At 37.8% G+C, this 26,901-nt stretch overlaps 1 protein-coding gene across 2 annotated transcripts in view; it reads right to left on the reverse strand.

The window, feature by feature from the left end:
* Positions 1–2,218: 2,218 nt before the first annotated feature.
* Positions 2,219–26,901, reverse strand: part of SPPL2B (signal peptide peptidase like 2B) — a 33,642-nt gene continuing 8,959 nt past the window's right edge. Inside the window, exons 3-15 of one of the 2 annotated variants that reach the window (XM_026105392.2) lie at positions 25,345–25,527; positions 23,151–23,240; positions 22,483–22,622; positions 21,448–21,590; positions 20,684–20,780; positions 20,408–20,524; positions 19,430–19,511; positions 17,572–17,646; positions 17,388–17,450; positions 15,829–15,928; positions 14,270–14,347; positions 12,542–12,702; positions 2,219–11,596 (exon numbers count right to left, since the gene is read on the reverse strand). In XM_026105392.2, coding sequence (XP_025961177.1) covers positions 11,309–11,596; positions 12,542–12,702; positions 14,270–14,347; positions 15,829–15,928; positions 17,388–17,450; positions 17,572–17,646; positions 19,430–19,511; positions 20,408–20,524; positions 20,684–20,780; positions 21,448–21,590; positions 22,483–22,622; positions 23,151–23,240; positions 25,345–25,527 — 1,617 coding nt within the window. In that variant the 3' untranslated portion in view covers positions 2,219–11,308. Of the gene's footprint in view, positions 11,597–12,474; positions 12,703–14,269; positions 14,348–15,828; positions 15,929–17,387; positions 17,451–17,571; positions 17,647–19,429; positions 19,512–20,407; positions 20,525–20,683; positions 20,781–21,447; positions 21,591–22,482; positions 22,623–23,150; positions 23,241–25,344; positions 25,528–26,901 lie in introns of both variants that reach the window. The other variant, XM_026105393.2, reaches the window with a different exon arrangement.

Consider the following 26,901-nt stretch of genomic DNA (forward strand, 5'->3'; position numbering starts at 1 on the left):
TTGCTGGAAAAAGCTTTTCACAGAATACACAATTATTTCAATGGCAAAGAAAATTTCCAAGTGCAAAATGCACAGCAAGGAGGGCTTTAAATTAAAGGATTTAAAATTCCCGTGATTCCTGTCATGCTGATTCCTGGAAAGCATTTTTACTAAGGACATAGGAAAACTGGAGGTGAAGTTCAAAGGTTGTGTGTCCCAGTTCCCTGGCTTTAGATTCAAAACCTGAGAAACTGAGCAGGGACAGAAAACAAGTTTATGGCCACTGATCAGAAACGAAGAACTATTTTAACATCAGGCCCTGTTCCGATGCCCCGAAGACAGACATCGTGCTGCAGCACCATCCTCGAGCCACGTTTCCAGTGCGGCCCTTCTTCCTCATTTTTTCTGCGCTGCTAAGAGACAGTTCTTAGAATTGCCACAGGGCACTGCTGGACAGCCCAAATACTCTGACTGGGAAGGATAACTAGAAGACAGCTGGCAAGGCAGAAAAGGGCTCTAAGCAAGGGAAAACATGCAACATTTGAATGCCTGGACTACGCAACTATGCACTATCAGAGGATGCATAAATACTTGACCACGTCAGGGCTGAAAACCTTAAGAACATGTTGGTGGACACCTGAAAAGGAACAAAGGAAGGTCAATCTTTTTCCCTTCTAAAACAAGAAAACAAGCAAACAAAAAATCACAGGTCATCTTACTTTTGGATGAATTATTTTCAGCAAGAGCTACGGAGCTTAAGTGAGCTATAAGTAGGAAACTCAGCTCTGTCTTTTAGTTACAAGTGGTGCAGCTGGGGATCAAGGCTGCCCTTGTGTGTATGCCTAGTGCACTTAAGTCATTAATTCCTGGGTGGTCCAGTAACTGCCCACTAGTTATCTGCACAGATGAGATAATAGACGGGTGTGAGACACAGAACCGACTTGAAGCTACGTGACTGAACTCTTAGCAATCTTCACAAGAAGGTATTTGAGCAATTGGGGCAGGAGCTCTCCAGGTGGGAGTTTCAGACTGCCCCGAAGACTCCCTTCAGGCAGCATCTGCTGTGCACAGACAAATGCCTCTGCTTAAACGTGGTCATCAGCATCCTGGGTGGGAATCCGGCCCTTCCTTCCAGAGACTGCCCTAAGCAGTTCTTGCTGCAAAGCTGAGCAAACTGTACGTAGATAAGAGGCTCGTAAATAGTCAGCAGAAACTGTTCCTACAGAAGCAGAAGTGGTCACGTAGAATGGCCTTTAGTGCATACTTAAGATAATTACGAAATGTTTTTAAAGTAATTAAGATAATCAACAGCTCATGCATGTGCTGGAGTGGTAGTAGAACCAGGAGCCAGATGTATTGTAAGAATTCAGAACAGCAGTTCAGAGTCTCCTCTGTAATTTAAATAAGATGTTCAATAGGCTAACTCTTTCTATTCTACTATACAGATGTATGTCTAAATCTAGAATGCCAATTACTGTTTCAACTAATGCAGAAAAGCCTTAGGATGAGCTTTGTGGTCAGACTGAATCTTTGCTATGATACTGACTTTCTTTTATCTAACCCAAAACCAGTCTTTCTGGTTTTGAGCCCTCTTTCTCCTCATTCCCCAGTAACAGCCTGAACAGAAAGGCTTGTCTTGCTGCAATTTTTTTTAAAGCCAGGTAAGACAAGAAATTTCTCAATTTTTGTCTTCTCAGATGTATTGCATACATAAAGGGGAACTGCAGGACATACTAAAAAGCCAGACACAACAATATGGAGGGGAAAGGTACCTGCTTTCATTCATTCCATTCTCAGGCGCATCCATCACTTGCCTTCTAATTCAGTATGTATTTTTTTTAAAGACGGGCCTGCTGGTAACCACCTTCCCAAGCAGCAGCAGTACAATATGTGACTGATCAATCATAAGTGGTTGTATTAGCGCGATAACCACATCAAGGGTAGAATCAGAAGAGGGATCAGATATTATTTGTGCAAACTGCTAGGGATATGAAACAATGTTTTTGGTATCTGGTCTTGCATATAACTAGAAACTGGAAACTGCCACAGATGGGCTTAAAGAATTTTGAGAGGAATCCAACTCAGGGCCTAAAGAATTTTGAGAGGAATCCAACTCAAGACGTAAGCACGACAGTAGCTATTTTTTAAATCTGAAAAGATGCTTTATAACGTTATACAGCAAAGAATGAAATGAACTAAACAAATGGACTTCAAATGTAATGGATTCAAAATAGTAGAATTCAGTTCAAAAATTAAGTATCTTTATTTTACAGTTTTAGAAAATGTTTACATTTGTAAATGGAAGCAGGCTAAAGAAAAGTAAAGTGCATTGTTCTTTAAAAGCAAAACAGAAAAAAACACTGCAATTTCAGTTGGACCAGCACACAATCAAGTCATTTTCAAGTTCGTTTTCTTTCACTGTATCTTTTCACAGAAAACAAAAAATTCACTCTGCAAAAACGCTTGGGGTAGTTCTCACCTGTTGTCCTAACATTCCTTTTCCCCACTGATTATTTTGACATTGAATTTGTCCCGTGTTACATCATGGAAGGAAGAAACAAAGCTACATTTGATCCCTGGAAATGCTATGTACTACAATGCATTTACATATATAAGAATATGTATTCTGATACAATGTGCAATTAGATACAAGGCTGTAATTCAGCCAGAAGGAGTGGCTGATTTCAAAATCATGAAGAGATACATAGACACATGGTAGAAAAAAACACCCAGACTGAAGATCTGAGGCAAGTATTACAGTTAAGACCTAAAGTTTTGGAACTATAAACCAGAAGTGGCTTTTACTAATTGGAAAAGACACTTCTTTCCCTTGGTCTTTGCAGCAGCTCTATGCTATTGTCAGCATAGAAAGATAAGTAACATGAAATGTTTAGTTCTTTATTACAATTTGCAAACAAACAACCACCTTACTTGTATCATAGATACCACTCACAAAATTAGACTCATTTATCTATCCTTGTAGATACCATGCACCAATTTTGGAATTCATCTAGCAAATATTGCACCTTCTACAGTCTGCACTTGAGTAGGGAGAGAATTACCTTATTCACATAAAGCTGTCTAAAATTCAGCAATTAATTCAGTGAATTAAAACTGTGAAACTAAAATGCACAGCATGTGCGATTAACTGATTAATGACAAGGTATATGAGATAACGCAAGATAAAATTCTGAAGGATATTCATTTTATCAGCATACTTAACACCTACAGCAAAATGCACCTATTGATGACTGTATCTTTGAGAGAAGTGAAATTCATGGTTCTTTAGGTCTCACCTGCACTGCATTTCCACAGTTTCAGTACATGTGGCGGTAGCACTTAATGTGCAGGAAAAATACTTGAACAGAGTTTTTAATGCCACGGTCTTCCCATGCTGGCCAACCCTCTTAGCTCCTTCTTCTTCTTCTTCTTCTTCTTTTTATTTTTTAAATTAAGGGGCCAAACTGCATAGCAGGATTTAAAATAGCAAAAAAAAAAAAAAAAAGTACCACTGCTTTTGGATTATAACAAAACTTCTCAACACAGTATAAAACAAGAGTTTAAAGGTTTTATTTCTCACGAATACATATGCAGTTAGATGTATGCATTCCTGAGCACTAAAATTAACCTTTAGAGTTTGCAGTCTTCATAACACTAGCTTATATACTATTACTTGAACATTACTACAAAGTCCTTCCACAAAGACATCAGACATTTAAAACAATTCTACTTATAAAGGATTAGGCTACCTCCCAGGAATAAGTCATCTCCCTAAAAGCAGCTACTATCAAGCATCCAAGATATAAGCATTAAACAAATACGTATCTCCTTGTCATCTCATAAATCCTCTTGATATTACTCTAAATTTTAGCCTACAAGCTCCCGTCTGATCCACATACAAAGCAGCATTAGTTTACTTTTAGTTAACTAGCACTAACACTGAGCAACGTGCTAGTCCTCTTTGAAAAAACGTTACTAGGTCCCCAGTTCCTCCAGCATCCGACTGGATGAAGAATCTGAAGGAACATGGTTAAAAATAACAAGCTGACCATGTGTATTTTTCTTTAAAAGTGTTCTTGCTTTCATATGTGGCCAGACTGAAAGTAGTGGAGCTTATACAAAGTATGACTTCTAGGATCAAAAAGATTCATCTGAAGTGTTGAAATGCAGCTCCCCCACGTAACGAATGCAATGCGATCGAGCCGTCAGGCTGGGCAATGCTGACCGATACCCACCTGCACTCTTTTCAGTGTCGGTGGGCTTGGCAGGTAGCTCTGGGAGTGCACTATGAAACAGATAACACCAGAACACATTATGAAGAAGAGACTTTTGCTCTCCCAAAGCTTGAGCTGGATCTACGGAAGTTTGAGAATTAAAAGCCTGCCAGAGAGGACAAGTGACAAGGAGATGTGCACCAGCACGTGCAGACAACCATGACCTGGCAGTTTGGGAGAAGGGAAAGGGGTGGGGAGGGGGGAAACTATCTCCCCCCACAGGCTTGCTCACAAGTTAGTTAGTGGCCATATCTGTGACTTTTTTTTTTTTTTTAAAGCATTCCCTATCAGCTACAGAGAAGAGTCTGACCCAAAACAGAATGATCTCAACCATTATCTTTCTTTCTTCAAACTAAACCTGAACCACTGTTATGAAATTTTTGTTGAACATTAACTGGACCAACTTCAGTCAGAGCAGAACCAGAAAAAATCTACTGGTTTCTTGCTGTAGAAAACACATGTCAAGGATTGTGTTCCTGTCACATCATCTTCTTAGCATAGAAGCTATTTAAAGCTTGATTTCACAATGGAGAAGTGGCCACTTTATAGCATTTTCTGGGCTACAGCTACACCTTTAAGATGAAAAGGGGTATTTTTATCCTTTACAAATTTCTGATTAAGAAAAGGATTATTGTATGGAAACCATCTCAGTTATGACTCTTGTGTATAATCAACAGTGCTGAAGAGCTAGTCTTCCAGAAGCACCAACAAACTGACTGCACAGGTAGGGCACTGCTGTTCCCGACAAGCACCTCCTCTTACAGTACTGAAGTCTTTCAGCAATATTTGACTATTAGGTGCTATTCATCTGGCAGTGCAGGGCACTGTACCAGCTCCAATCATTAATTGTCTAAGAAGCTATGATTAGCTCATTTACCACATCTCTTCGTATTTTCATCTAACCAATATATTTTTACATTAAACACCCAAAGTCACAACACAGAGCATGAGTGTGTCAGCAGAAAATAGGTATCAATCAAGATTTTCTAGCCTACAAATCATCTCAAAGCTTTCCAAGAGCCTGAAACTAAAAACTGGATGAAGTTTTGCTGCATGGAGCTAAACTTGGCAAAGAGGGGAAATGCTAATATGCAGAACGATATCATGATAAATGTGATAAATTGTATTGCTGTCTTCAGCTGGGAAACATAGCTCCAAATCATCCCAAGCAGCACATGCACTTGGTATCCTTGGGTCCTGTTGGACCAAGAACAGCACTATTCCCAAGAGCTGCTGGGAAAACAGGACTGAGAGGGACCTCCTGAGTTACTGCATTACACCAAGCCAAGTCTTCTACTAATTCCTGAAATAATAGATGACTCTGTACAAGAGGTACTAGTTCCTGATTTGAGGAAATAAAATTTACGGGCATTGTTTATCATCAAACCCTTCCCTGGACCAATCCATGGCTACATAATTTTTATAGTGCTCAGAGTGGTAGATCAGTGCTGACCACACCTATGATCATTCCTGCATGCTCTACAGAATACGGTGCTCTCAAGAATTTCATTATGGATATAAATGATTACTATATCATAAACATGAGACCTATTGTTAACTGCTACTAATATACAGATGGCAGAAACTCATCCTCCCTCCCCTTAATCTGAACATTTGCTTGAAATACCAGAGAAAGAAAATGCAAAGATGAAAGATCATCCCAGAATAATGTAAGTTATGAATGCATAAGCTATAGAGGATCAGTGAAGAGACAATTCTCTTGTTCCAGTGCCAAAGGAAGCCTCTGGTAGTTCACAAGGCCATCCAGTTCTGAAAACCTTGCAGGGTGCTAGAAACATCCAATGCAATCAAAGACACATTAAAAAAATATTATCACAGTAAAAAGAGCACCAGGTCTAATCAACATGTGCTTTGATGTGGTTTCTTTCTAGAGGATTTACCGTTATCTTTACATTAGCAGAGAAAGGTCTTTGTAACACAAGATCTGAATTGTTAACCACGCTGTTTTCTTAAATGCTGCCTTGCATAACTCCATTAAAGCACTCATAAGATACAAACTGACTGCTGCAAGGAAAAGTTCAGGCTATGATGGCATTGACTCATAGCAAGCTTGACCCTTAGGCTACATCTGTACAGGAAAAGCAGGCCAGGGCTTGTTCTCTGCCACCTGATGCAAGTGGCATAGCATGGTTCATGTCCATATGGTTAAATCCTTTGCTCTCAGAACAGGATGATCTCAGTGACATCGTGCACTGGAAATAGGCCTGCCCCATACTATCTGCATGTCCAGGCATAGTGCTATCTGGCCTGTACTAGAGTTACTCTGTGGACCATTTTTAACAGTTAAACACTACAGATGATCATGGGCCAGTGCTTGAGCATGTGCCCTTGTCCTGACTTGGTAAGCTAGAACAGACAGAACCTCAGAGTACATCTACAGCCTCTGCTGCGGGGCAGGAATAAGAACACTATCCTGAGAAATAACTCTCTTAGCTGTTTTTTAAAACATTCCCTGATGGAAGTTTCATCGCTTCCTAGGCAATCTACTCCAGTGGTTAGCCATTCTTACAGAGACTTTCCCACCATCAGCCCTAAAATTCCCTTGCTGTAATTTAAGTCTATTAATTCTAATGCCATCCCTAATAGAAAAGAAAACTTTTTTTCTTCCAATTTGCAGTAGTTTTTCAAATTTTAGGATGTTTGTCTTGCATCCCTCTAAGTTTTCTCCTTGGACTAGTGGTTTTAGACCTATCTGGAGCAAGCTCTTCTGCCGCCATTCTTGTTCACCATGTTGGTGTCTCCTCACTCTTCCTCTGAGTCACCTTCACTTTTTTTCTTATCCTCTCCCTCTCCATGCTTCTTAGCAGCGTTGGCATAGAGCCTAAACAAAAAAAGCCTAAGAATTTGTTAGCATGACTCTGTGCTTCATTTCATGTTGGCCAGCTGGAAAACCATGCTCTAGATTAAATACCTAAAAGCTTAATCTTTTCTTTCAGCTGCTGTTTTCTAGACCTCTGATCATACTTTGTTCTCTGCCAGACTTTAAGAATGTCCCCATTTTTCTGGATGTGTAGCCCTTACACAGATTTTAAAACATCTGGGATTATACTGGTCATGGAAAAAGGCACTACCTTTGTACAAAAGCTTGGATCTGCAGGAACGTCTATATCTGAAACTCTTGTGCCAATGTGATTTGTAAGGTATCAGTACGTCAATATGCAATAGCTGCATATTACTGCTGCCAGCTTATTTACACAGGAATATACTAAAAATAACATTGCAAATGATGCAAGCATAAACAAAATGTTCCACTTTGTTTACTAATAAACATTAAAGCTTTCATTAAAGAGATATTATTGGGCCTTACATCCTAAACATTCAGTGTAGTGCAAGAAAAAATACATCCACTACTCAACCACGAGGCAAAAGAGAGGACAGACAGACTGAGGGCTACTGTAAGAAGAGAAGAGCTTCTGAAAGAAAGTCTGGAATGATCATCTGAGATCAAGGCATCAGCTAAAAAAATCCAAGAGATTAGGTATGGTTTATATAAGAGTTGAAAAAAAAAAAAAATTAAACCAACAGTAATCTAAATGAAGATTTCTGTTAGATATGTGGACAATTCTTTTGGAAAGGATACCGTGCTGCATATTTTCTGTGTCTTTTGGAATCTAAGTTTAGATGTAACAAAGTATTTTCACAAGTTTAATTCTTACATATGTGGATATGCTCTTTTTTACTGCCATTAATAAAAGCAGGATATATTCTCCCCCCCCGCCCCAAGTATTTTGTTTAAAATGCTCTTCATTTGTGACTAGAAAAAAAAAAAGAATCCCACAAAGTAGAAGAGGATTTAGAGTACTACTCTCTTACTTGTCACCATTAGTCAAAGTCTTCCAGTTTACATTCTACCTTCAGCTGTATGTGTGCGACCCTTCAAGAGCACAGTCAGAACCAACAACTTGAGCTGACACACTGACTGCAATTTTGCAATTCCAGAACCAGGAAAGAATCTGACCATTACTACTGTGATAGCCCAAAGAAAGCATTTTTTTTTCCCCTTTTGGACTACAAGTGCTTTACTTGAACACATACAAGTTTTCAGAAGTAGATTCTTTATTCTTGAATCTTTAGATTGTCAGCTAAAGACTTAGTATATGAAAGATGTAAACAAGAAGCGCATCAACGTTCAAAGACTTCTTTTAAAGTGAGTTTGGTGTGGGACACATGTCTGCAATCACCAAATAAAATTATGATCAACTGCATCTCTTCATCTTTTCCTACACAACATTAGGTTTTACATTAAGCTGATCAGGGAGGTTTCTGAAAAACAAAAAAGCACAGCCTTGTTTTTTGATGGAAGTGATTGAACTGAGCAGGATCAGGGTCCAAACAGTCGCAGCCAAATGGGTGCACTAGGGTCACCTGATTTGTACAGTACTGGAATAGTCAAAGTATATAACTCAGTTCACATACTTCAACTGGAGGTATTGCACTAGCATACTAAGTAGCCATTGCTTTTTCCACATTGATCTTTGTAGTTGGTGAAAATCACACTTAAAAAAATAGATGGAAAACTCAGAAACATAAGGTAAAGCTTATGCTCCAAGCACACCAATCTAAAATACAATGTGAGCAAAGTGACTGCTAAATGCTTGCAAGTTAATCAGTGTTTTGAATTCTTCCATTTTAATTATAAACAACTTGAGAAATAAACTGTTTCCTGATACACATTACATCAGATGAGAACAAGTGTTAAAATGCATATTTCAAGATGATGACAAAACTTAGTACTTCACAATCATCAAAAAGAAACTACTGGCTTTTAAGTATATTAAAAAAACCTATTCCCAATAGCACTATGACTGAAAGACAGTCAAGACAAAAAAACCCATAAAACTTTGAGTCAGTCTCCAAATGTTTTTTCCTGCTATTTGTCAAGTTCATCATTTAAACATAGGTTTATTTTCTTATTTTAAATAGATGTTTAGTATACATACTTATACAGTGGCTTAAATTAAGGCATAATCCAGCTGGCTGAAGTTTTGAATAAAATGTCTCTGTTGCTTTGCATTAACTGATTCATGTTACCCCCGGCAGAAGTAACGTAGTCCATTAAAGAGCAGACTGAAAAACGGACCTCTCTCTACTGCCATTCACCATGATCCATTCGGTTCATTTATCAATTAAATGCACCGCAGGCCTTCGGACTCGGGAAGCCTTTCAAGAAACTCACCATTAAATCAACTTATCAGAGAGGGCTCAAAGCTTTAAGCAGAAGCTGGTAAAATTCTGAATCCATAGTGTGGTTTTACAGAAAGCCTTAGACATTCTAGAGAAAGAATGCTGTCCACCCAACATGAAACAGAAGAGAAAGTGAAAAGTTATCATCCAAGAAAATACAGCACAACTTTTGGAAGGCCTAGCAAAAGACAGCGACATAAGTTTAACATACAGACATTAAAGGAGAACCTTCCAGGATTCAACTCAACATGCCAACTAGAGCTTAACTTAAAATCACTGCTTCAGATCATGACACTAAAGTGATACATTTGTAAAAATCACATTTTGGGCCCTCAGAATACATAGAAAGAGTATTTCTTGCATGGCGTTTGGAATCATATTCTAGGATCCTAGAATATTTCTATGACCATTTCAGATTCAAAGTTTTTTTTTTTTTTTTTTTTTTTTTAAAGGGAATGCAGTGTAAGCACACGATACTGACATCTTTGATAACGCCAAGTGTTCTAAATTCTTAAATGGAATAAGTGATATGCAAATCTCATTATCCCTCTATGTGTAGCAAAGTTGATGCATAAAAAAATCATGCCATACAAAAAAAATTGTACATTTTCTGGTACATAAAGTACAACAGCTGCACCTGAAAGAGTTTAAAAAGTATACAGATTTAGTCCTTCATAATGTCATGTAGCAAAAGGTACAAAATAACAGGCTAGATCACAGCCTCTTTCCAGAACCTGACAGGCCTCACTGTGGCTACTTTTGGGACAAAGACAAAACATGATTTGAGGCAGCTTATTAGTTACTGAGTGGCAAGTAACTCTAAATCACAACTGACTATAGCACCATACATGCTCCCTGGAGAATGATGACACCAGACTATTTTCTTCAGAATTAGAAATCACACCTATATTACTTAAAAGAAGAATAAATAGAAGCTAAAAAAAACTCCCAAACCCCACAAACATTTTTCATTTTACTTTAAAGTTTGCCCAGGGAAAATACTGCCTATTAAGCTGAGTATAGTGCTACCACTTGCTTTCTTATCTGTTTGGATTTCTTTTTCTTTTTTTAAACATCAAACATTCAAAATAAACTTATTCCACTATGCTGTGTTTTGCAATAAACACTGTATTTTTTTTTCCAGAGACAGCCCCTAGAGTTCATACAAGTGCTTACAGCGCTTCCTGTAGGTCCATTCATCCTGCCTTTTAAACTAGACTAGTAGCCAACCCAGGTACCTGGAAGTAAAAACAAAGACAAAAAAAACATTAAGAGATGCATTTAATGCACCATGGTAATATAAGTCCTCTCAGAGGCTGGTAATGTAACCAGCTCTCTGCATTGCCTGAATGTCAGTTAATACTAAAGCATTCCCTTGCATCAATGGCTTTGATAAGTAGGGAAAAGTAAAACGCAACGATAGGGAAAGTGCTAAAAATGTATCATGTTTCTCTCAACTTAGCATTGTAGCAGACTCATTCAATGCTTTTCCCTCCATGTTCACCTACACTATGCTAAAGCAGCACAAGAGCTACACAAGCACAGAGTACTGTAAATAAAAACTCTTAATACTACCCCAGTATCATTACACTGGAACAGTAGAAGGCATCCACTAATAAAATGATCACCAAAATTCATACATCAGAACCCTTGTAGAGCACCATATTTTAGAAAGATGTTTGGAGTGTATAGCTGTACCGAAGCTGGAGGCAGAACATTCTTGGTTGGATTTGATGATCACTCCCAGTGAGGTTTTTCAATGAATGTGAACACTACTAAACCAGTCTAAATACACACTGGTTTTATGTGGATATGTCCGTGAGGGGAAAAGGGGGTTCCTATCACATCATTTATTCCAGCTGGTTTTGCTCTGGGTTTAGGCTTTTGCTTTCAAAGTCGTCCTTGTTCTGACTGGCTGGTTCCTCACTCCGTGAGACAGAAGTTTCTGGCTGCTCTGTCTTTGTGGTGGTATCGGCCAGCTCCTCCGCAGCCAAGGTGGGGTCGTGCAGCTCCTCCACGTGGAGGGTAGGATTAGTCATTTGCTCTGTGTCTTGTTGAGAGGCTGGTACGTTGGCGTCTTTGGGAAGCTCGTGGCAGCTGACAGGAGCTATCACCAAGGGAGGCTGAGGTAGGTCTTTCTGTAAATCAAAGATCATCATTAGGACGATGTGAAGGAGGAACGATTACTGCTACCAAGAGCAGTATAAACAGTAACTGCTAGAAGTTGAGCTCATACTCAAGTTAACAGCAAGCTTATTCGACTATGTGTCCAGGTACAGGTGTGATCAGAACTGTCATATAAGATGAAGATAAGAGGCCGGTCATCTCTGCTATCAGTAGAGTCCAGTAGTGGACCCAGATACATACAGTTGTCTTAGCTGTGCTTTTCATAGTATAAGAGGATTTTTTTTTCTAGAAAGTGATTAGTTTATTAAATGATTTATTTAATCACTTTTTAAAACCATGTAAACTTTTATCATTCACAACATTTTTTAACCACATTTTAGGTGATCTCAAATATATTTTCAATAACTAGTCTCCACAACTTCCCCCTGGAGAACCGAGTTTATCAAAAATAATTGAATAATGAAATAATGCTCACTTGCAGGGGGAACCTCCAGTTTCTTCATTCAAGTAATCATTTAAAAATTTAATATGCATCATAATAAAAATTAATGAAATTAATTTCATTTGTAACAGATGAAGCACCAAACTGATAATTTAATATCTTGCACTAGGCTATGAAAAAAATACGAAGAGAAGATTTTAAGAGCTACTTGCTGCAATAATAAAAATAATCGTATTTTCAAAGATCAAACAAGTAAAATTAGAGCACAATTAAGATGGATACACAAGAACTAATTTACTTTTCACTAGTCAGTTTAAGTGGCCATAAACATTAAAGAAAAATTAAAACATTACCAAGGTCAACAAAAGAAATTAAAAAGGAAACATTCAGTCAAGCAAAACAAAATTCTTTGTTGCTGTTGGATAATACCACAATATTTTACTCAACTTTAATTCTAGTTAGGTTTTATAATATTAGTATTTCTTGAAGACACTCATATCAAACTGGTATTCACCGCAAAGCCGCTGCCCGTCCAGAACATTGCAAGCTCCTTTCTCCAAAGAGCCACAGCAAAGCTTGTGATAAGCGTACAGGGCACCAAGTAGAGGAGAGCTGGCTGACCCATCTGCATCAATGCCAAGGCTACGAAGGTCACAAGAAGACCTATGCCATAGGCTAGAAGGAAACAAAACCAGCAAGAAGTGTTCTTCAGTTACAGCTGAGCTAAGAACAGTTAAATAATTAGCTAGACAAGCATTTTAACAGCAACTTTTTTCAAGTAATAGGTAAAACACCACTTCCAGAACTTTTCCAAGCGTCTTCAAACACAAACATTATACGTGCGATATAAGTTTGGAATACTACTTTGCTTAGCAGCCATACTACAGTCTATTGATAATATGTTGTGAAAGCGATGTGATCTGCCTAGTATCTGCTGTGTGCTTAATTCATCACCTTGACCAGTTTTAGACAGGCAAAATAAATAAATGAAACTTTCTCCTATTAGATAGAGGGGAATAATCACTTCTCTCAACCTGCTGGCTGCACTCTTGCTAATACAGCCTAGTATGTGGTTAGTTTGCATTGCTGCAAGAGTGCACTGCTGCACTCTTCATTGATATGACATTTTCCTATCAATTTCTGCAAAAATGGTTTGAAAGTATCATAACAGGAAGGAGTTCAAGAGCCTCTGACATGAAATAATTTCAAGTTTTTGTACCTTGAAACAAAAGTGTAAAAATCACAGTTTCTTTAACTCTGCTACTTGTAAGAATTTCTGAAGCAGTTTTCTAAAAGTTCTTCCATGATAGATTCTATGGACTACTGCATAAAACTAAAAAAAAGTGAAATAGGTGATGATGTCAGAAGTCAGTTACTTTATATGCTCTGTCAAAGTGAAAGTTATCAGCTCTTACAGATATGCACATGCAAGACCAAGTTTGCTGTCTCCAAAGCCCTTAACACCCTGCCCTACAAGGGAATTATTTTAGTTTTTAGAATTTGACCTGGAGTTTTAGGTTACCGCTTTTATTCCTTAAAGGACAGAACCCCAAATGAAGCTCCTGATTGGGACTTAAACCCCCAAATTCCAAGACATTTGCTTGTGAGAAGACTGTAGTGATTTAAGATGCTGCAGTTCATCTGTTCATAAATCCCACAGCTGCAATATAGTCATTGACCATATGGCTTCTCTAAATCTGTTTCACTATACTGGTAAGAGTTTTACCTATACTATCACCACCAAGTTAAAAACTTCTTAAATCATTACAACTATTTTACAAAGAAACATCTGACAAAAGCCTCAAATTTCATATTAATAGTCAACATGGTAGTAATTCTGAAGAAATTACAGCCATCATGATGTGATTTGTTATATCATAGGTCAATCACAGCTTTTTTAGAATACACAATTAAAAACAAAGTCAGATACCCCTGAACCTGAACTTTCATATGTAATACACTCAAGGATTTGTGAACCAGGAAATCAGAATGAGTAGCTAAGCTTATATAAAGATATTGCAGATGAAGCAGGGTTTCTGGTGATACATAAACTATGCTAACAAGCCTTATCTATATGTTGGACAAAACAGCTCAGGGAGTCAACCTCTCCAAGTTATTTCACTGTCTGATAATGAAAGGAGAAGAAGAATCAAACCAAACCGTGTAATATGAGATCTACGGTATGCTTTTAAAGGGAGCGATTCCTCTAGGTGTTGTGTTCAGGAGTCAGTGTCATACATACCTATTGTGCAGGCTACAAAATAGACTCTGGAGGACTGCACCTGAATATCAAATCTATGGCAATAGGCCACCAGTAAGCCTACAAAAGCAAGGAACAATTACAACAGTTTTTCAACCCATCCGTAGATGAACATAAACAAAGACATATCAATTTATCCAGGAACCTTTAAGATTTTTCCAGCACTACTTTGTGCACTCTGGTGTTTAACTACTATAGCAGTGTTATAGGACTGCACATCCTACATAACTGTTATATGATAACACAAGCCCAGTACAATACAAGCAATCTAATATTAGCATCTATAAATAAGGAGATCCATGATAAGACAATCCAATCCCCAAGAGCTACAAAAATACGATGTTCAAACTAAGACGAATGGTAGGTTCACCGCTTACACCTCCTAGGAAAGGCAGTAGTAATTTATAGCTTATGACTGCCTACTATAGATCAGTTAATACATTCTTATACAGAGCAGCTGAAAATATTACCGATTTATGTTTTATCAATCCGTAACTGACCTGATAGGCTCTTCGATGTAATATGAAAACATTAAGCAAATGAGTCTTAAGAATTTCTCCTAATTAAACACCCATGTTTATTTTACTCATTTTTGTGAAAAACAGAAACAAAGAATTATTCTGGGGAACCAAAGCGACAAGGTGACAATTATACCACAGAAGATTATATGGCTAATAAAAAATAAGGCATTCACAATAAATGAGGGCTACCAGATGAATTGTCCACAAGCACAGTGTTGTGTATGTTCAGTCACTACAGCCTGGATAATTTTGTTACTCTCAGACTATCTAAGTTCCTTGATGTTCCACACATGCTTACGTAACATTTGGTTCACTCTCAGGTTTGAACCTTGGAAGAAAGTGATCCTGGGGAAACACTGGGAGAGGTGGAGAGCAAGCGGGAGGTCATGGCATGAATGGGCAGCACATCCTGAAGAACTCTAATCCCTGGTAAATCCTTTTTTTTTTTTTTGGTTGTGGTCTGTGGGGGGGTGACTTCACAGAATCACAGAATCACAGAATGGCTGAGGTTGGAAGAGAGCTCGGGTGATCTAGCCCACCCTCCAGCTCAAGCAGGGTTTCCCCAAATAGAACAAGTAAGTTAGAAAAAGATTTCTGGAAGAAATTTGAAAGCCAAAGCTGTTTTTGACTGCAATGGTGCTGGGCATACTTCTAAATACTGTCTGATGTCAAATTTGAGAGAAGGTATGGTAAAAACACTGGATGTTCTGTGAACAACAAAAAATATAACCTTGACCGCCACATAGTATTAAAATACGTAAATATATGTATATAAAACAACTGCTAAATCAACTCTTCAGTTTATCTGCATTTCTTGATCTCTCTGCACATGAAACTTAGCCACATTAACGTGAATTTAAAGACAAGCAGTGCAGAGAAAAGAAGGAACATAAAAGGTTTACTTAATATATCAGGTTTATTCAAGCCAAATCAAATTTCCCAATTGAAATGGGAGTAAAAGGGGAACAAACTAACACCCACATGTGCAACAAGAAAAATTCTAAACAGACTAAGAAATACCTGGAACTAAAATGTCTCCAAATCCTAGGAGAGAAAAAGGCCTATCACAAAGAGCCAAGGGTGAGGAGTTCAGTCTTGGAACCTTCAGGACCATCGGGAGCTTGCAAATAAAAGAGACATACTTTGTGAATGTTTTCTCTATATATTACCAACATCTGCTAAAACTTGTTGCATTGGAACTGCAGACTACAAACAGAGGAAACATCTTTTTCACATCATAGTTCATTATATATATCTGAGAGCTTTCATTAATATTACCGACAACTAACAAAAAATATTTAAGATGTAAGCAATGAATGAATGTAAATAAAACCAAATGGCTAAGACAACCCTCAGCATGGCAAACATCTCAAAACACTCTATATTAATTTCAGAGTCCTCACACATGATGGGCTGCACACATCAACAACTCTTCAACTCTAGCAAATAAACTATTCTGGTAAACTGACAAATGTGTAAGAAGTGTCCATTTATATTTGGTTCTCCTAGTTGCATTTAAAGTCTCAAAAAAGTGAAGGCTGGTATTTAAGTCACTCATTTTCCATATTTTTTCCAAGTGTTTTATAACAACCGATGTTCCTACGTACTATATAAGTTGCAATTCTGACAAAAGCTGGGGCAAGGCTCAGTGCAAGCATTTTTCTTTTTTTTAAATACAGTACATTAAAGAAACTTCAGTTTTCTTTTTTGCTTATGCTATAACCACAACAGTTGTATCTACTTATGCTATAACTACTACTCTTCACAATTTCTTCTGTGTATAAAACTGGAACATACAAAAAACTAAAGGGGTACAAAACATAACAGTGTAAGAAAATAGCATGGATGATCTACTCTTAGTTCCTTCTGCAGACAGCTGTTTTCTTTACTGTTAATTCCCATGTGACAGTAGTATATTCATTGCTCAAAAAGAGACCTAAACTTAAATTAACAAAACCAGGCTTCTCACCAATTCATTTCTTATTCATTTCACACTTTGTATCTCAGTAACTCCTACACCTTACCTACTTCCCCCTTCCCTTACCCTGCTGAGTCCGACACATCATGTTCTACAGCTCTGCACATACTGCCTCTCATCAAACAGAATACAGAGCTGCTGAATGCTGGTGTCTGTTTTCTTTCCAATGCCTCCAATTTGGGTTTCTCCTCTGCCTAGCCTCAGCTTTTCATAAAGCAATTATCAAAATAAGGGAGGGGCAAGAGATACACCAATCACATAATTTTAATCTCTTCAGGTAAAAATGGATACACTTTATTAGCAATTAGTTATATTCACAATGTGTTCATATATTTTTGTGAAACTAAGCTAACCAGCTTCCTTGCATTGAAATCCTTATAAATCAAGGAAAAGCAAAGCTATTATGATGAACCATTAAAATTTGTTGCCCCCCTGCTTTTGCTATGGATTTCTAAAGAGCTCAGGAGCACTTTATATTTCCACACAAAATTCTTTTCAGACTGATGTCTCCATTTCAGCTCTTTGCAGTCTTTGAACTTTAGAGTAGTTGAAAACTTAATAGCTGGGAGTTTGTCTCGTATTTTCAGGCTACGTACAGTACCTTTTCATGAGTGGCAGAATCAGACGGGCCTGCAGCCACCTCCACCATTATACTCTCCCCAGTCTAAAGAAAAGAGAGGAAATTGTAAACCAGCACTTCAGCCAGCAGGTCTAGGTTCATTTAGGAAAACACAGAGAAACGGGTGGCTCTAGGAGCAGCAGCACTAGAGAAGCACTTTACTTACCTTTGTTAGAAAAGGTGTGATAAATACAAAAAACACATCGTACACAAAAAGAACCAGGAGGAGCAAGGTACAACCCTGAAGAGAGAGACAAAATCCTTGGTGGGTATTCACATACTATGCGTTAGCAAACGGCAAAGAAGAATTAGCAACTTCAGAGTAATCAAATCAAAAGTTAGCAAGGATTATACAAGTCACCCATATATTTTCCTTAACTCCTACAGATTTTTGATGGAAGCATCTGGCCTTGTATACAACATATAAAAGGAAAAAAATCCTCAGGCAAAAAGTTATGCATTAGTCCCCCAAATTCCTTATCCTGCAAAACCTGAAATTGGTGCCATTTCAATCTGTTAGCAATCGTTGAAGAGTTCTGCCTTTTCTCCATTGGATGCTAATATAGCTTGAAACAGTATCTGCATTAATTTTGGCCAACCTGTTCAGGAAAGCAAATCTATAGGTGAAGACAACTTGGAACAGAATTTTAAGAGATGCGTGAGGAACAATGAAGCCACTGGTATTGATTTTTATCATGGACTGTTGAATAAGTTCTGGAAGACTTGAGGAAAAAAAAGCCAGAATGTTCTGTCAACACTGTGCCAAATTAAAAAAGTGTGTGTGGGGGAGGAGTCTGTCTACTCAAATTTAAATCTGCAGCAGAATGGATATTGAGATTTATTTAAAAAAGTGACAAGTGACAGATCTCCAAGCAAACAGCAAATCTACATGAAGCAATCATGTTTAATAAAATCTACATAATACAGTTCATGATGTTCTTAATCAAAGACCTAAAATTCATCACTGAATAATACACACGGTCATTGGTACAAAGTCGCTGTATGTTACATGCAAACCAATTAGAAGCAAAGAGGAAGTTTTAATACAACTGAAATATCTAAGGTACCACCTGAGAAAAAAAACAGTAGCTGTACTAACAAGATGGGTTAGGAAAAAAAAAATCATACTTATGAGGAAGAGTCATGTTTATAATAGAACGTCAACTAACATTGCACATACAAGTGTGACTGCTAAGGTGATTCACGGATATACCAAAAAAGGGGTTAAGTCAACTCTGTATTTGGCATGGTTCAATGTCTATGTTGCAATGTGTAGAATTTAGGAAGGATGCCGATGAACCAGATAAAGAAGTGAGCATGACTAAAGGACTGGAAACACATAGCCGACAATATTAAGAAGGGCAACAGAAATTGGACTATTATCATTCAAGCAAAACTAGGAGGTTTAAGCTATGCAAATTTAGACCAGAAATAGAGCAAATAATTTTAGTGACAAGGTGAAATCAATCATTAGAGAAAAATCTTATTAAGGATTGCAGAAACTTTTAATCAATATTAAAAAAATGTTAAAAGCTGTTTTGCTCAGAGAGGCTTTTTTCAGGAAAGCTTTTTGTCACATTAAACAAAAACATATACTGGATTAACCCTTCTTCCTTATTAAGCTCCATATTCAGTGAACTGGACAGCTAAAGGATCACCAAAGCCAGGAGGAATATTATATTGCTGCTGAAGATGATACCAGGTCATTTTGTTCTCAATTCTCTACTCCCTGCCTGTGTAAGCAGACAATCTCAAATCTTTGGATTTATAGCACATCAAAAATACTTTTAGTTGAAGTGACTTATTAGTAGTCAACTCTACAGAGCTGTATGTTACCTAGCACCATGCAAAACAATTACGCACCACTTAATCATGTTGGTCTACATTATATTTGCTACTTCACTTTTCCAAGTCATATATGAATGGAAGCACACTTCCAAACTAATATATGCCATTATAAGCAACTCCACTGTTCACCCATACACAGGCAAACCTTCTCTTTTTCAGCTATATAACTTCCATACCTTAAACGTAGGCAGGCGAATTGTTTTCAACATGTAAAGACAGAAAGCAATTCCTAAAGCATCTTGTAGAATCCAGGCCCACCTAAAGAAAGAAAATAGTTTTCCTTTTTTCTTTTCATCCTCAGCTGAATTTTGAGACTGAATGGAGAGATGGAAGGCTCCTCTCTCAACTCATGTCCAAAGGAAAAAGTGGCTGATTGAAATTAAAAAAAGAAGATCCATGTTTAGAGTGTTTCACCTTCTATGAAAAATCTGAGCTGAAAACAACTGTAACTATAAAGTGTTGGTTTATTGTCATTTAAGTCTTTACGAACTTAACTTAAGTAACTACAGCCATATGCAAGTTATTACTTACATCTTTGATTTTTAAGTCTCCTTTCAGTTCATTTTGGTTAAACTAGTGGTAATACAGTAATAGAGTTTTTTTTTTCTTAAAAACACAATCTGCCACAATTCATAAACAGATTCAAACCTGCATCAGTTCTTAATAGATAGTAACAATACAAATGGTGTTGTGTAATGATAAAGAACATTTAAACTGTAAAAAAGAATGTAATATCTGGCAATCATCCAACAATATTTCAGGTGAATAAACTGGATGAGAACCATCCAGTGTAAAATATTGCCATTGAACAATAAACAGTAGCATAAAAGGTCTAGTATAGATTTGCAAATTATTGAATTCTTTATTAATGAAAGGCTGCCTTAAGCCACAGTGGTCACAATATGGAGTGGTACTCACAAAAATTCAGGCTTAATAACAGATAGTTTTCTGAAACTTAAGCCAACAAGACAGATGCTGTGCCTTGCAGAGGCAGTACTTCTATGTATGTGTCTAAATTTCTAGTCTATTTCCCGTCCCTCCTAAATTCTGGGTAAGTTTAGGTAACTGAGAAAGTCATTAATTTATACCATAGGGCAGAGGTATCATAAGGCATATTGCAATCTTCTAGCACAGAAAGGTAAATATACACTTACTGATCTTCGTTCCTGAAGATTCCCCAGACTACGCTGACAGAGATACAAAATACTGCCAATAGCAGCATCCGGACCTGTGGACGCTTGTGAAAATAAGGCAAGTTGTTGTCTGGGATTCTGAAAATGAAACACACCAACCAAACATAAATAAAGGCACAGTCAACTGTAGATCTTCCATTCTGAAGTATGAAGCTGGTGAATCTACCACCTATCCAAAATTTTAAAGACTTGACAGAAGATGATTTTGCTTAATAAAATGTGGAAATTGCCACATACCTGCATTTTCCCAATGGGAATCTTCTTACAAAGGGGGACAGACAACTGTAAAGACCAATTGAGGCAGCCAGGCAGAATATACCTATGATAACATAGACTGAGAAAGAAAAAGTAGTAAGTGCAAGTAGTATAAGATAAGAGAGACTTCTTTTCAAGTCCCAGCTGAATAAAACAGAACCACAAAGCCTGACATGGGAAACAAGGCTTAAAGTCTCATTGTTAAAAGGAAGTCTGTTCAAATCACTCAGTAACAAAATGGATTAACACAGATGGGATACATCTTTCATTTGTTTTTAATAACAGACAAAACTATGTTCCTCAAAAAAATGAGGATGGAAATTTCAGTGTCTTAAGCTCTCATGTTTTTTCCTCAATCAATTAGTTAAAAGAGTAATGAGTAGAAACATGCACATTTAAAAAGCTGCTTTCCATATTTTAATGCCTTAAATTAATTAACAATACAAACAAGAGTAGAGGTTTGAATAAAAGCTTGGACAAAAACAGAAGTCTAAGACATTAAGATTACATCTACTTAATAGGTTTTAATGTTTGAAAGAAGCTCTGTGTTCACCTATTCCAACCTCACTAAAACAAGGTATAAAGACCTAGCCAGCAGTCTTTTTGCATGGTTTTAAATCATATTGGCATGAAGAAACAGAGCAGAAGACAGCCATTCATAATCATTTTCACAGTAGAAAGGCTCTTTAAGCGATGACAGCCTAGTGGTATTGAAGTCTTTTCAATAGAAATAACTTTAAGGGTACCTAAGTGGTCATAGAAGAAATAAAGGAGGACCAGCATTGAGCAGCACATCACTACAAATACACAGATCATTATTGGAGTCACATCAACAGTTTCATCATCGTGTTTCTCTGCCCCATCATCACGTTTGTGCTTCATGTATCGTCTGAAAGAGTAACATAGATATAATCAGACCACTGCTGCAACAACATATGCAAGGGCTCTGTATCTTCAGTGACAACTACATGCAGTTGGAAAATATGACACCACAGTAATGGATTGCCACTGCATAGATTCCCACTCTAGTCAGCGAAGCTTCACATGTCTACGCAGGTATATGAATAGCAGATTCAATGTGATGCATAAAATAGCTGCTGTGTTAATTTATCAAGAGCACTATTTTTCATTTACTAACAACTCTGAGCAGAATCCTGCTAATCACTGCAGAAATTAGGATTTCTCCTGAAGACAGAAGCAACTTAAGTCAAACTGTGTATACAGTAAATGTCAGAAATAGGTATGTCACAGATCTCCTTTTCCCCCTTACTTGCAAAAGGAAAGCACAAAATTTCAAGAAAATATTCACAATAAACATAGTATGACAACAGTAAAAGATACTCTGCTACCTGTGATATCAACATATTTTAAATGTTTTATTTCTTGCTCTTAGCCATCTAGTCATCTAAATACACTATACCAGTAAAAACGGTTTCTATGATTTTTAGAAAAGGACTTTAAAGGGGAGTCTTTACAAAAGCCCAGATCAGAAGCTTATTCCTGTCCAACTTTCCTTTTGAGCTTTTTAAAAACATTTAACTTGTTGAAAAGGTAAAACACTAGAATAAGCCACATGCAAAATACACTGTAATAATTCTATGCAGTGACAAAGCCAACACAAGGCCTCTCAGGTATGTCACATCAGCATTCTCCCATTCTGGTTATACAGGCCTCCTCATGAGCAGAGCTATCAAGTTTCTTTGCTAACACTGCCACTTATTTCTTTTTCCCCTGTGAAAAATACAGTAAGAAAATTGATATACTGCAATCTAATTACTCACTTTTTCACATCTCTGCTTCCTGCCCAGTAGCCTCCAATTGCAACAGTCCCCACGGCCATGACAAATATAATCACCATGTTGTAGTCTAACACAGGCTCATTTGGTGCATACAATGCTCCCTTCACCGACCTGCCGAAACTCTGCGGAGACAAGCACAAGTTATGAACTCAGTGATCAGACTTAAATAAAACCAAATTGCTCTTCAAATCTCTCAATTTTGTTTTCAGTACTACTTTTCTTAGTATAAATATCACAAAAAGGAAAGAGACATACGGGACACAAATTATTTCTGACACTTTTATGCAATTAGCATGACATTTCCAGAAAAATTCCTTAGTAAGGGTTCAGTTATTTAGTTTTTACTAAGCAACCTCAAAATCAAACTTTATTACAAATATTTCAGAGCAAGTAGATGCCTCTGCTATTCGTGGTATTTATTTCTGGCAGTAGCATTCATTTTGATTTTATTCTGAAGATGCAGAAATGAATTCCCAAGAAATTAGTATTTTGTTCAGGACACTAACTGTTAAACAAATATTATTACAATAATGCAATCTTCATGAGTACAACTCTCGACATTTAAAGCTCCTAAGATGCATGTCAGATACACTCCTGAGCAATTACCTATTTGGGATGGTATGAATTAGAACACTTATTACTGAATTTACCTTGCCAATATCTAACATATCAGTGTAGCTGAGCAGAGCCACAGGAATATCAATCTCTTCATATTGACTCCTGTTACCCCCAGGAGGAACCTGCAAGACAATTCAGATTTGTAAGGAATAAATGTTTTTGCAGAACTGAATATATTTTTACCCAAAGAGCTACAGCTGCAAGTTTCATTTTTGTTAATTTGGGAGATATTTAAAAAGGGATAGGACACTATTCATAATCTAGAATTACTATACAACAGAAACTACAGAAGAAATAGTCATATTCAGAATACAAGTATATACACACACACACATATATACATTTTATATATATATATATATACACCCCCCCCCCATAATAAAAATAGAAAAAGTTACTACTATTTTAACATGAACAGTCAGGCATTTTAAAGCCTCCATATCAGAATCTCAAACCAGCTTTAAAGCTGCAAAAACATATACAGAAAAGAAAAAGAAAGCATGCAGTAAAAATCTCCAAGTTTGCAGATAATATAAAGCCAGGCAGTTAAATGTCACATCAATTATGAGGAACTCCAGAAGGACCTTGCCAAACTGAATGAGTGGAAAAAGATGGCAAATTAGCTTCGGCATAGACAATTAAAAGGGAATGCATCTCAGGAAAAAATAATCTAAACTGTCAGCATATTGCTGAATGAGGAACTGGTGGTTACTACCCAGAAAGAAATCCTGAAATCATCATTCACAGTTCTCCAAGTCAGCGGCTCAGTGTGCAGCAGCAGCACTACTCAGTGCTCAGTGAGCACTACTGTGTGGTCTCCGCAGCATAAGGAGTTTGGAGGAGCTGCAGAGAAGGGCAACAGAAGTGACCAGGGGGCACCTGATTTATGAGGAGAGACTAAACTGGCACTCTCCACTTCAGAGAAGGGAAGGGGACAGGGCAATTTCATCAAGATTTATGAAGTCAGAGTGGATAAACTGTATGCAGAACAGTTGTTCACCAGTCATACAACTCTGTACTAGGGGGAAGCCCTCAAAGCTAGCAATAGATCAGTTTAAGCTACTTTTTTCTACATAGTGGGAAATGAACTTCAGAATCTTCAGCTACAGAAGGCTGCGGAGGCACATAGCATCAACATGAGCTGGGCTAATTCATGGACAACACAGCCATTAAAATGAATTGGTATGGGGGTACTCTCTAACTTTTCTGATCCCATGATTTTTGATACTTGGGGAGCATGAGGGGAATGGAGAAGCAGCAGCGGCCAGGTTCACAAGGCCTCTCTAAGGAGCACCTCCTACTGCTGCTATTTGATATAGGGTATTTGGCTACGTGAAATACTACCCTGACACTGTAAACCATTTCTTAAGTTCTTATGATAACTGTTTAGGGCTCTCTGCAGTTTATTTCTGCCTTCTCAATACCTTACAACATAGATGTAAGTGTTAAGAAATCTAGGGCAATAATGGTTTTTGTTCAATGTTTAAGGGCACAGAGGACAACTCTATTGGGTCTATGTTGATTACAATGCCATTCATTATATAATCATGGCCTAGGTAAAGGAGTTCGCTTTTGCGGCCTAACACCTATTAAGAGAGAGGAGGAAAAAAACCTAAAAAACATGCCTGTTTCCAATAAATCAAATCACTAAAGACTGCAACAGGGAAATGCAACAATCAAACTTCAGTGAGAATCTTCTGCATGTCAGATTCATGGTTTTATGACAGACATCTGTCTCACTACTGACTGTAGGCTTCAAAAATATTTATTGCATAAAACATGCATCGGTGATGCTCCAGGTGAATGCAGTCTAAGTGTCACTTAAGGTGTTAATATGACTCAAGGAACCACCTTTCGTGTTTGATTCAAGTGTTTCATGAGACGTAAGAATACCTTCAGCCCTTGCTTGGAATGTTATACAAGCTCTGTGCAGAACTTACTACTCAAATGAGTGCTTCCTCTTGTTTTATTAATATTTCCTGTACGATTTCACATGCAGCTATCTGATGTAGGAACAAGCATTTGGGAGGGGAGGGATGGGGAAGGGGTGGTGGCTTTGTTTTAAGAGGAGTATCAGATACCAGAGACATTAAATATCAGCAGTGAGCACTGAAAACAAGACAGCACATCACATATAAAGCACTGGACAGAAAATAAAGGTGTATGAGAAAGTATCTAACATCAGAGAGGTATCAGTAATGTAGAAAAACTTCGCAGTAGACTTACCAGTCTCTCTCTACTAACAATCAGCAGGCCACGAGCTCCATTTATCTGAGCAAGCCTCACTTTCTCATAGAAGGTGCAATTCCCTCGCATCACCATGGGGATTCGATTATTAAATCCTCCATCAGGTACATCAGAAGGAGAACACAAAACAGATGCTGTCTGATCCTGCAGTTGCAAGAGGGACTAAAAAGATGAAGAAATAAGTCGAAACAAAACAATCAAAAAAAACCCCCTCAGAACTCCAAAACAAAAATACCAGCCTTGAGGGAGACATCTTAAAAAACTTCAACTTGAATGGTTAAAGTGGGGAAAACTAAGCATATGCAAACAGGACTTAAAAAAAAAAAAAACAAAAAAAACCCAAAACAGATCCAAGCAATGCTAATCATGGATATTCTTAACAGCACTACATCTGAGACAGGAGAACACTGTTTCAGCATTCAAGTTTCCATGAGAGCACTCCATCTCTCACCCCTTTACTTGAATGTTCTAAATTACCTTTTAGAAACTTTGCGTAGTTTCTGCTCTTTTTTTTGTTGTTGTTTTTTCTCTGTTGTTTTTAGGATTTTTTTAAAAGAAACTAGACATCCATTTTGGCAACCTCCCCAGCACTTGCATACATGAAAACACAGAAACAACCCAGCCAAAAAGCAAAGCTAACCAGCTTTCTCTGAAATGGTAGAAATTGGAATGGTAGAAATTTGCTCAGCTACTGGATTCTAGGCATCTTCTCTGGCTGCTTGTGATTCACATTCAGGTTGCGGGTCTGCCCCAATTCCTTAGGTTTTGGCCCTACTCTGACCCAAAGATATCTACTTTGATATGTTTAGGCAAATAGCTTCAAGGTTCTAGCAACAGCACCTGCACAAGTGGCTCCTTGCAGGACCTAAATAAGAGCCATTATCTTTGCTCAGTCCTATTTGCAGATCCTCCCTCCCCAAAATGCAATCGTCAGTCACGTAACTGACTCACGGTGGGAGCTGTGCTAATTGAAGGAGGTCACTGAAGGAGCGCAGAGCCCCACTCTTGCTGGAAGTTGAGTTGTTAGGCATGAAATGTGTCATTGCTACTCAAGTTTTAACCTGAAAGACTGATACTTGTCATATTTTGCATCAGAAACTCATAGGTACATGATGCAGCACCAAGTGTCTGTAACTGTCCGTACTGTTTAAGGTAGGAACAGTAAGGGTCAAGCTGTCAGCAGCTCTAAGCTTATTCAGAAAATTGCTGGCTCCAACCTGGCTCCGTGTGGAAACAATAGGATATCTCCACACACACTTCCCAGTGGTCCAGGTTTCAGCGACGTTTATCTGCTCTATCAGAGCAGAACACAAATGCAGACCAGCTCAGGTCTGTGCTCTGCATCACCTCATGACATTTTCTGTGGTCTGTACAGAACCGTAATACGAGTAAGTGGATTCCACAGGAGGACATGCATCAGGTGACATCTGGATACTCAACATGTAGGGTTTGAAGCATCTCCAGTGTTGCTATTTTTACAAATTTTACCATGAAGTGTGATGTGTCTGCCTGTGAGGTCCCCTATGGAGAAGCCTC

The sequence above is a fragment of the Dromaius novaehollandiae genome, chromosome 25 (genome assembly GCF_036370855.1).
Source record: "Dromaius novaehollandiae isolate bDroNov1 chromosome 25, bDroNov1.hap1, whole genome shotgun sequence".
Taxonomy (NCBI): domain Eukaryota; kingdom Metazoa; phylum Chordata; class Aves; order Casuariiformes; family Dromaiidae; genus Dromaius; species Dromaius novaehollandiae.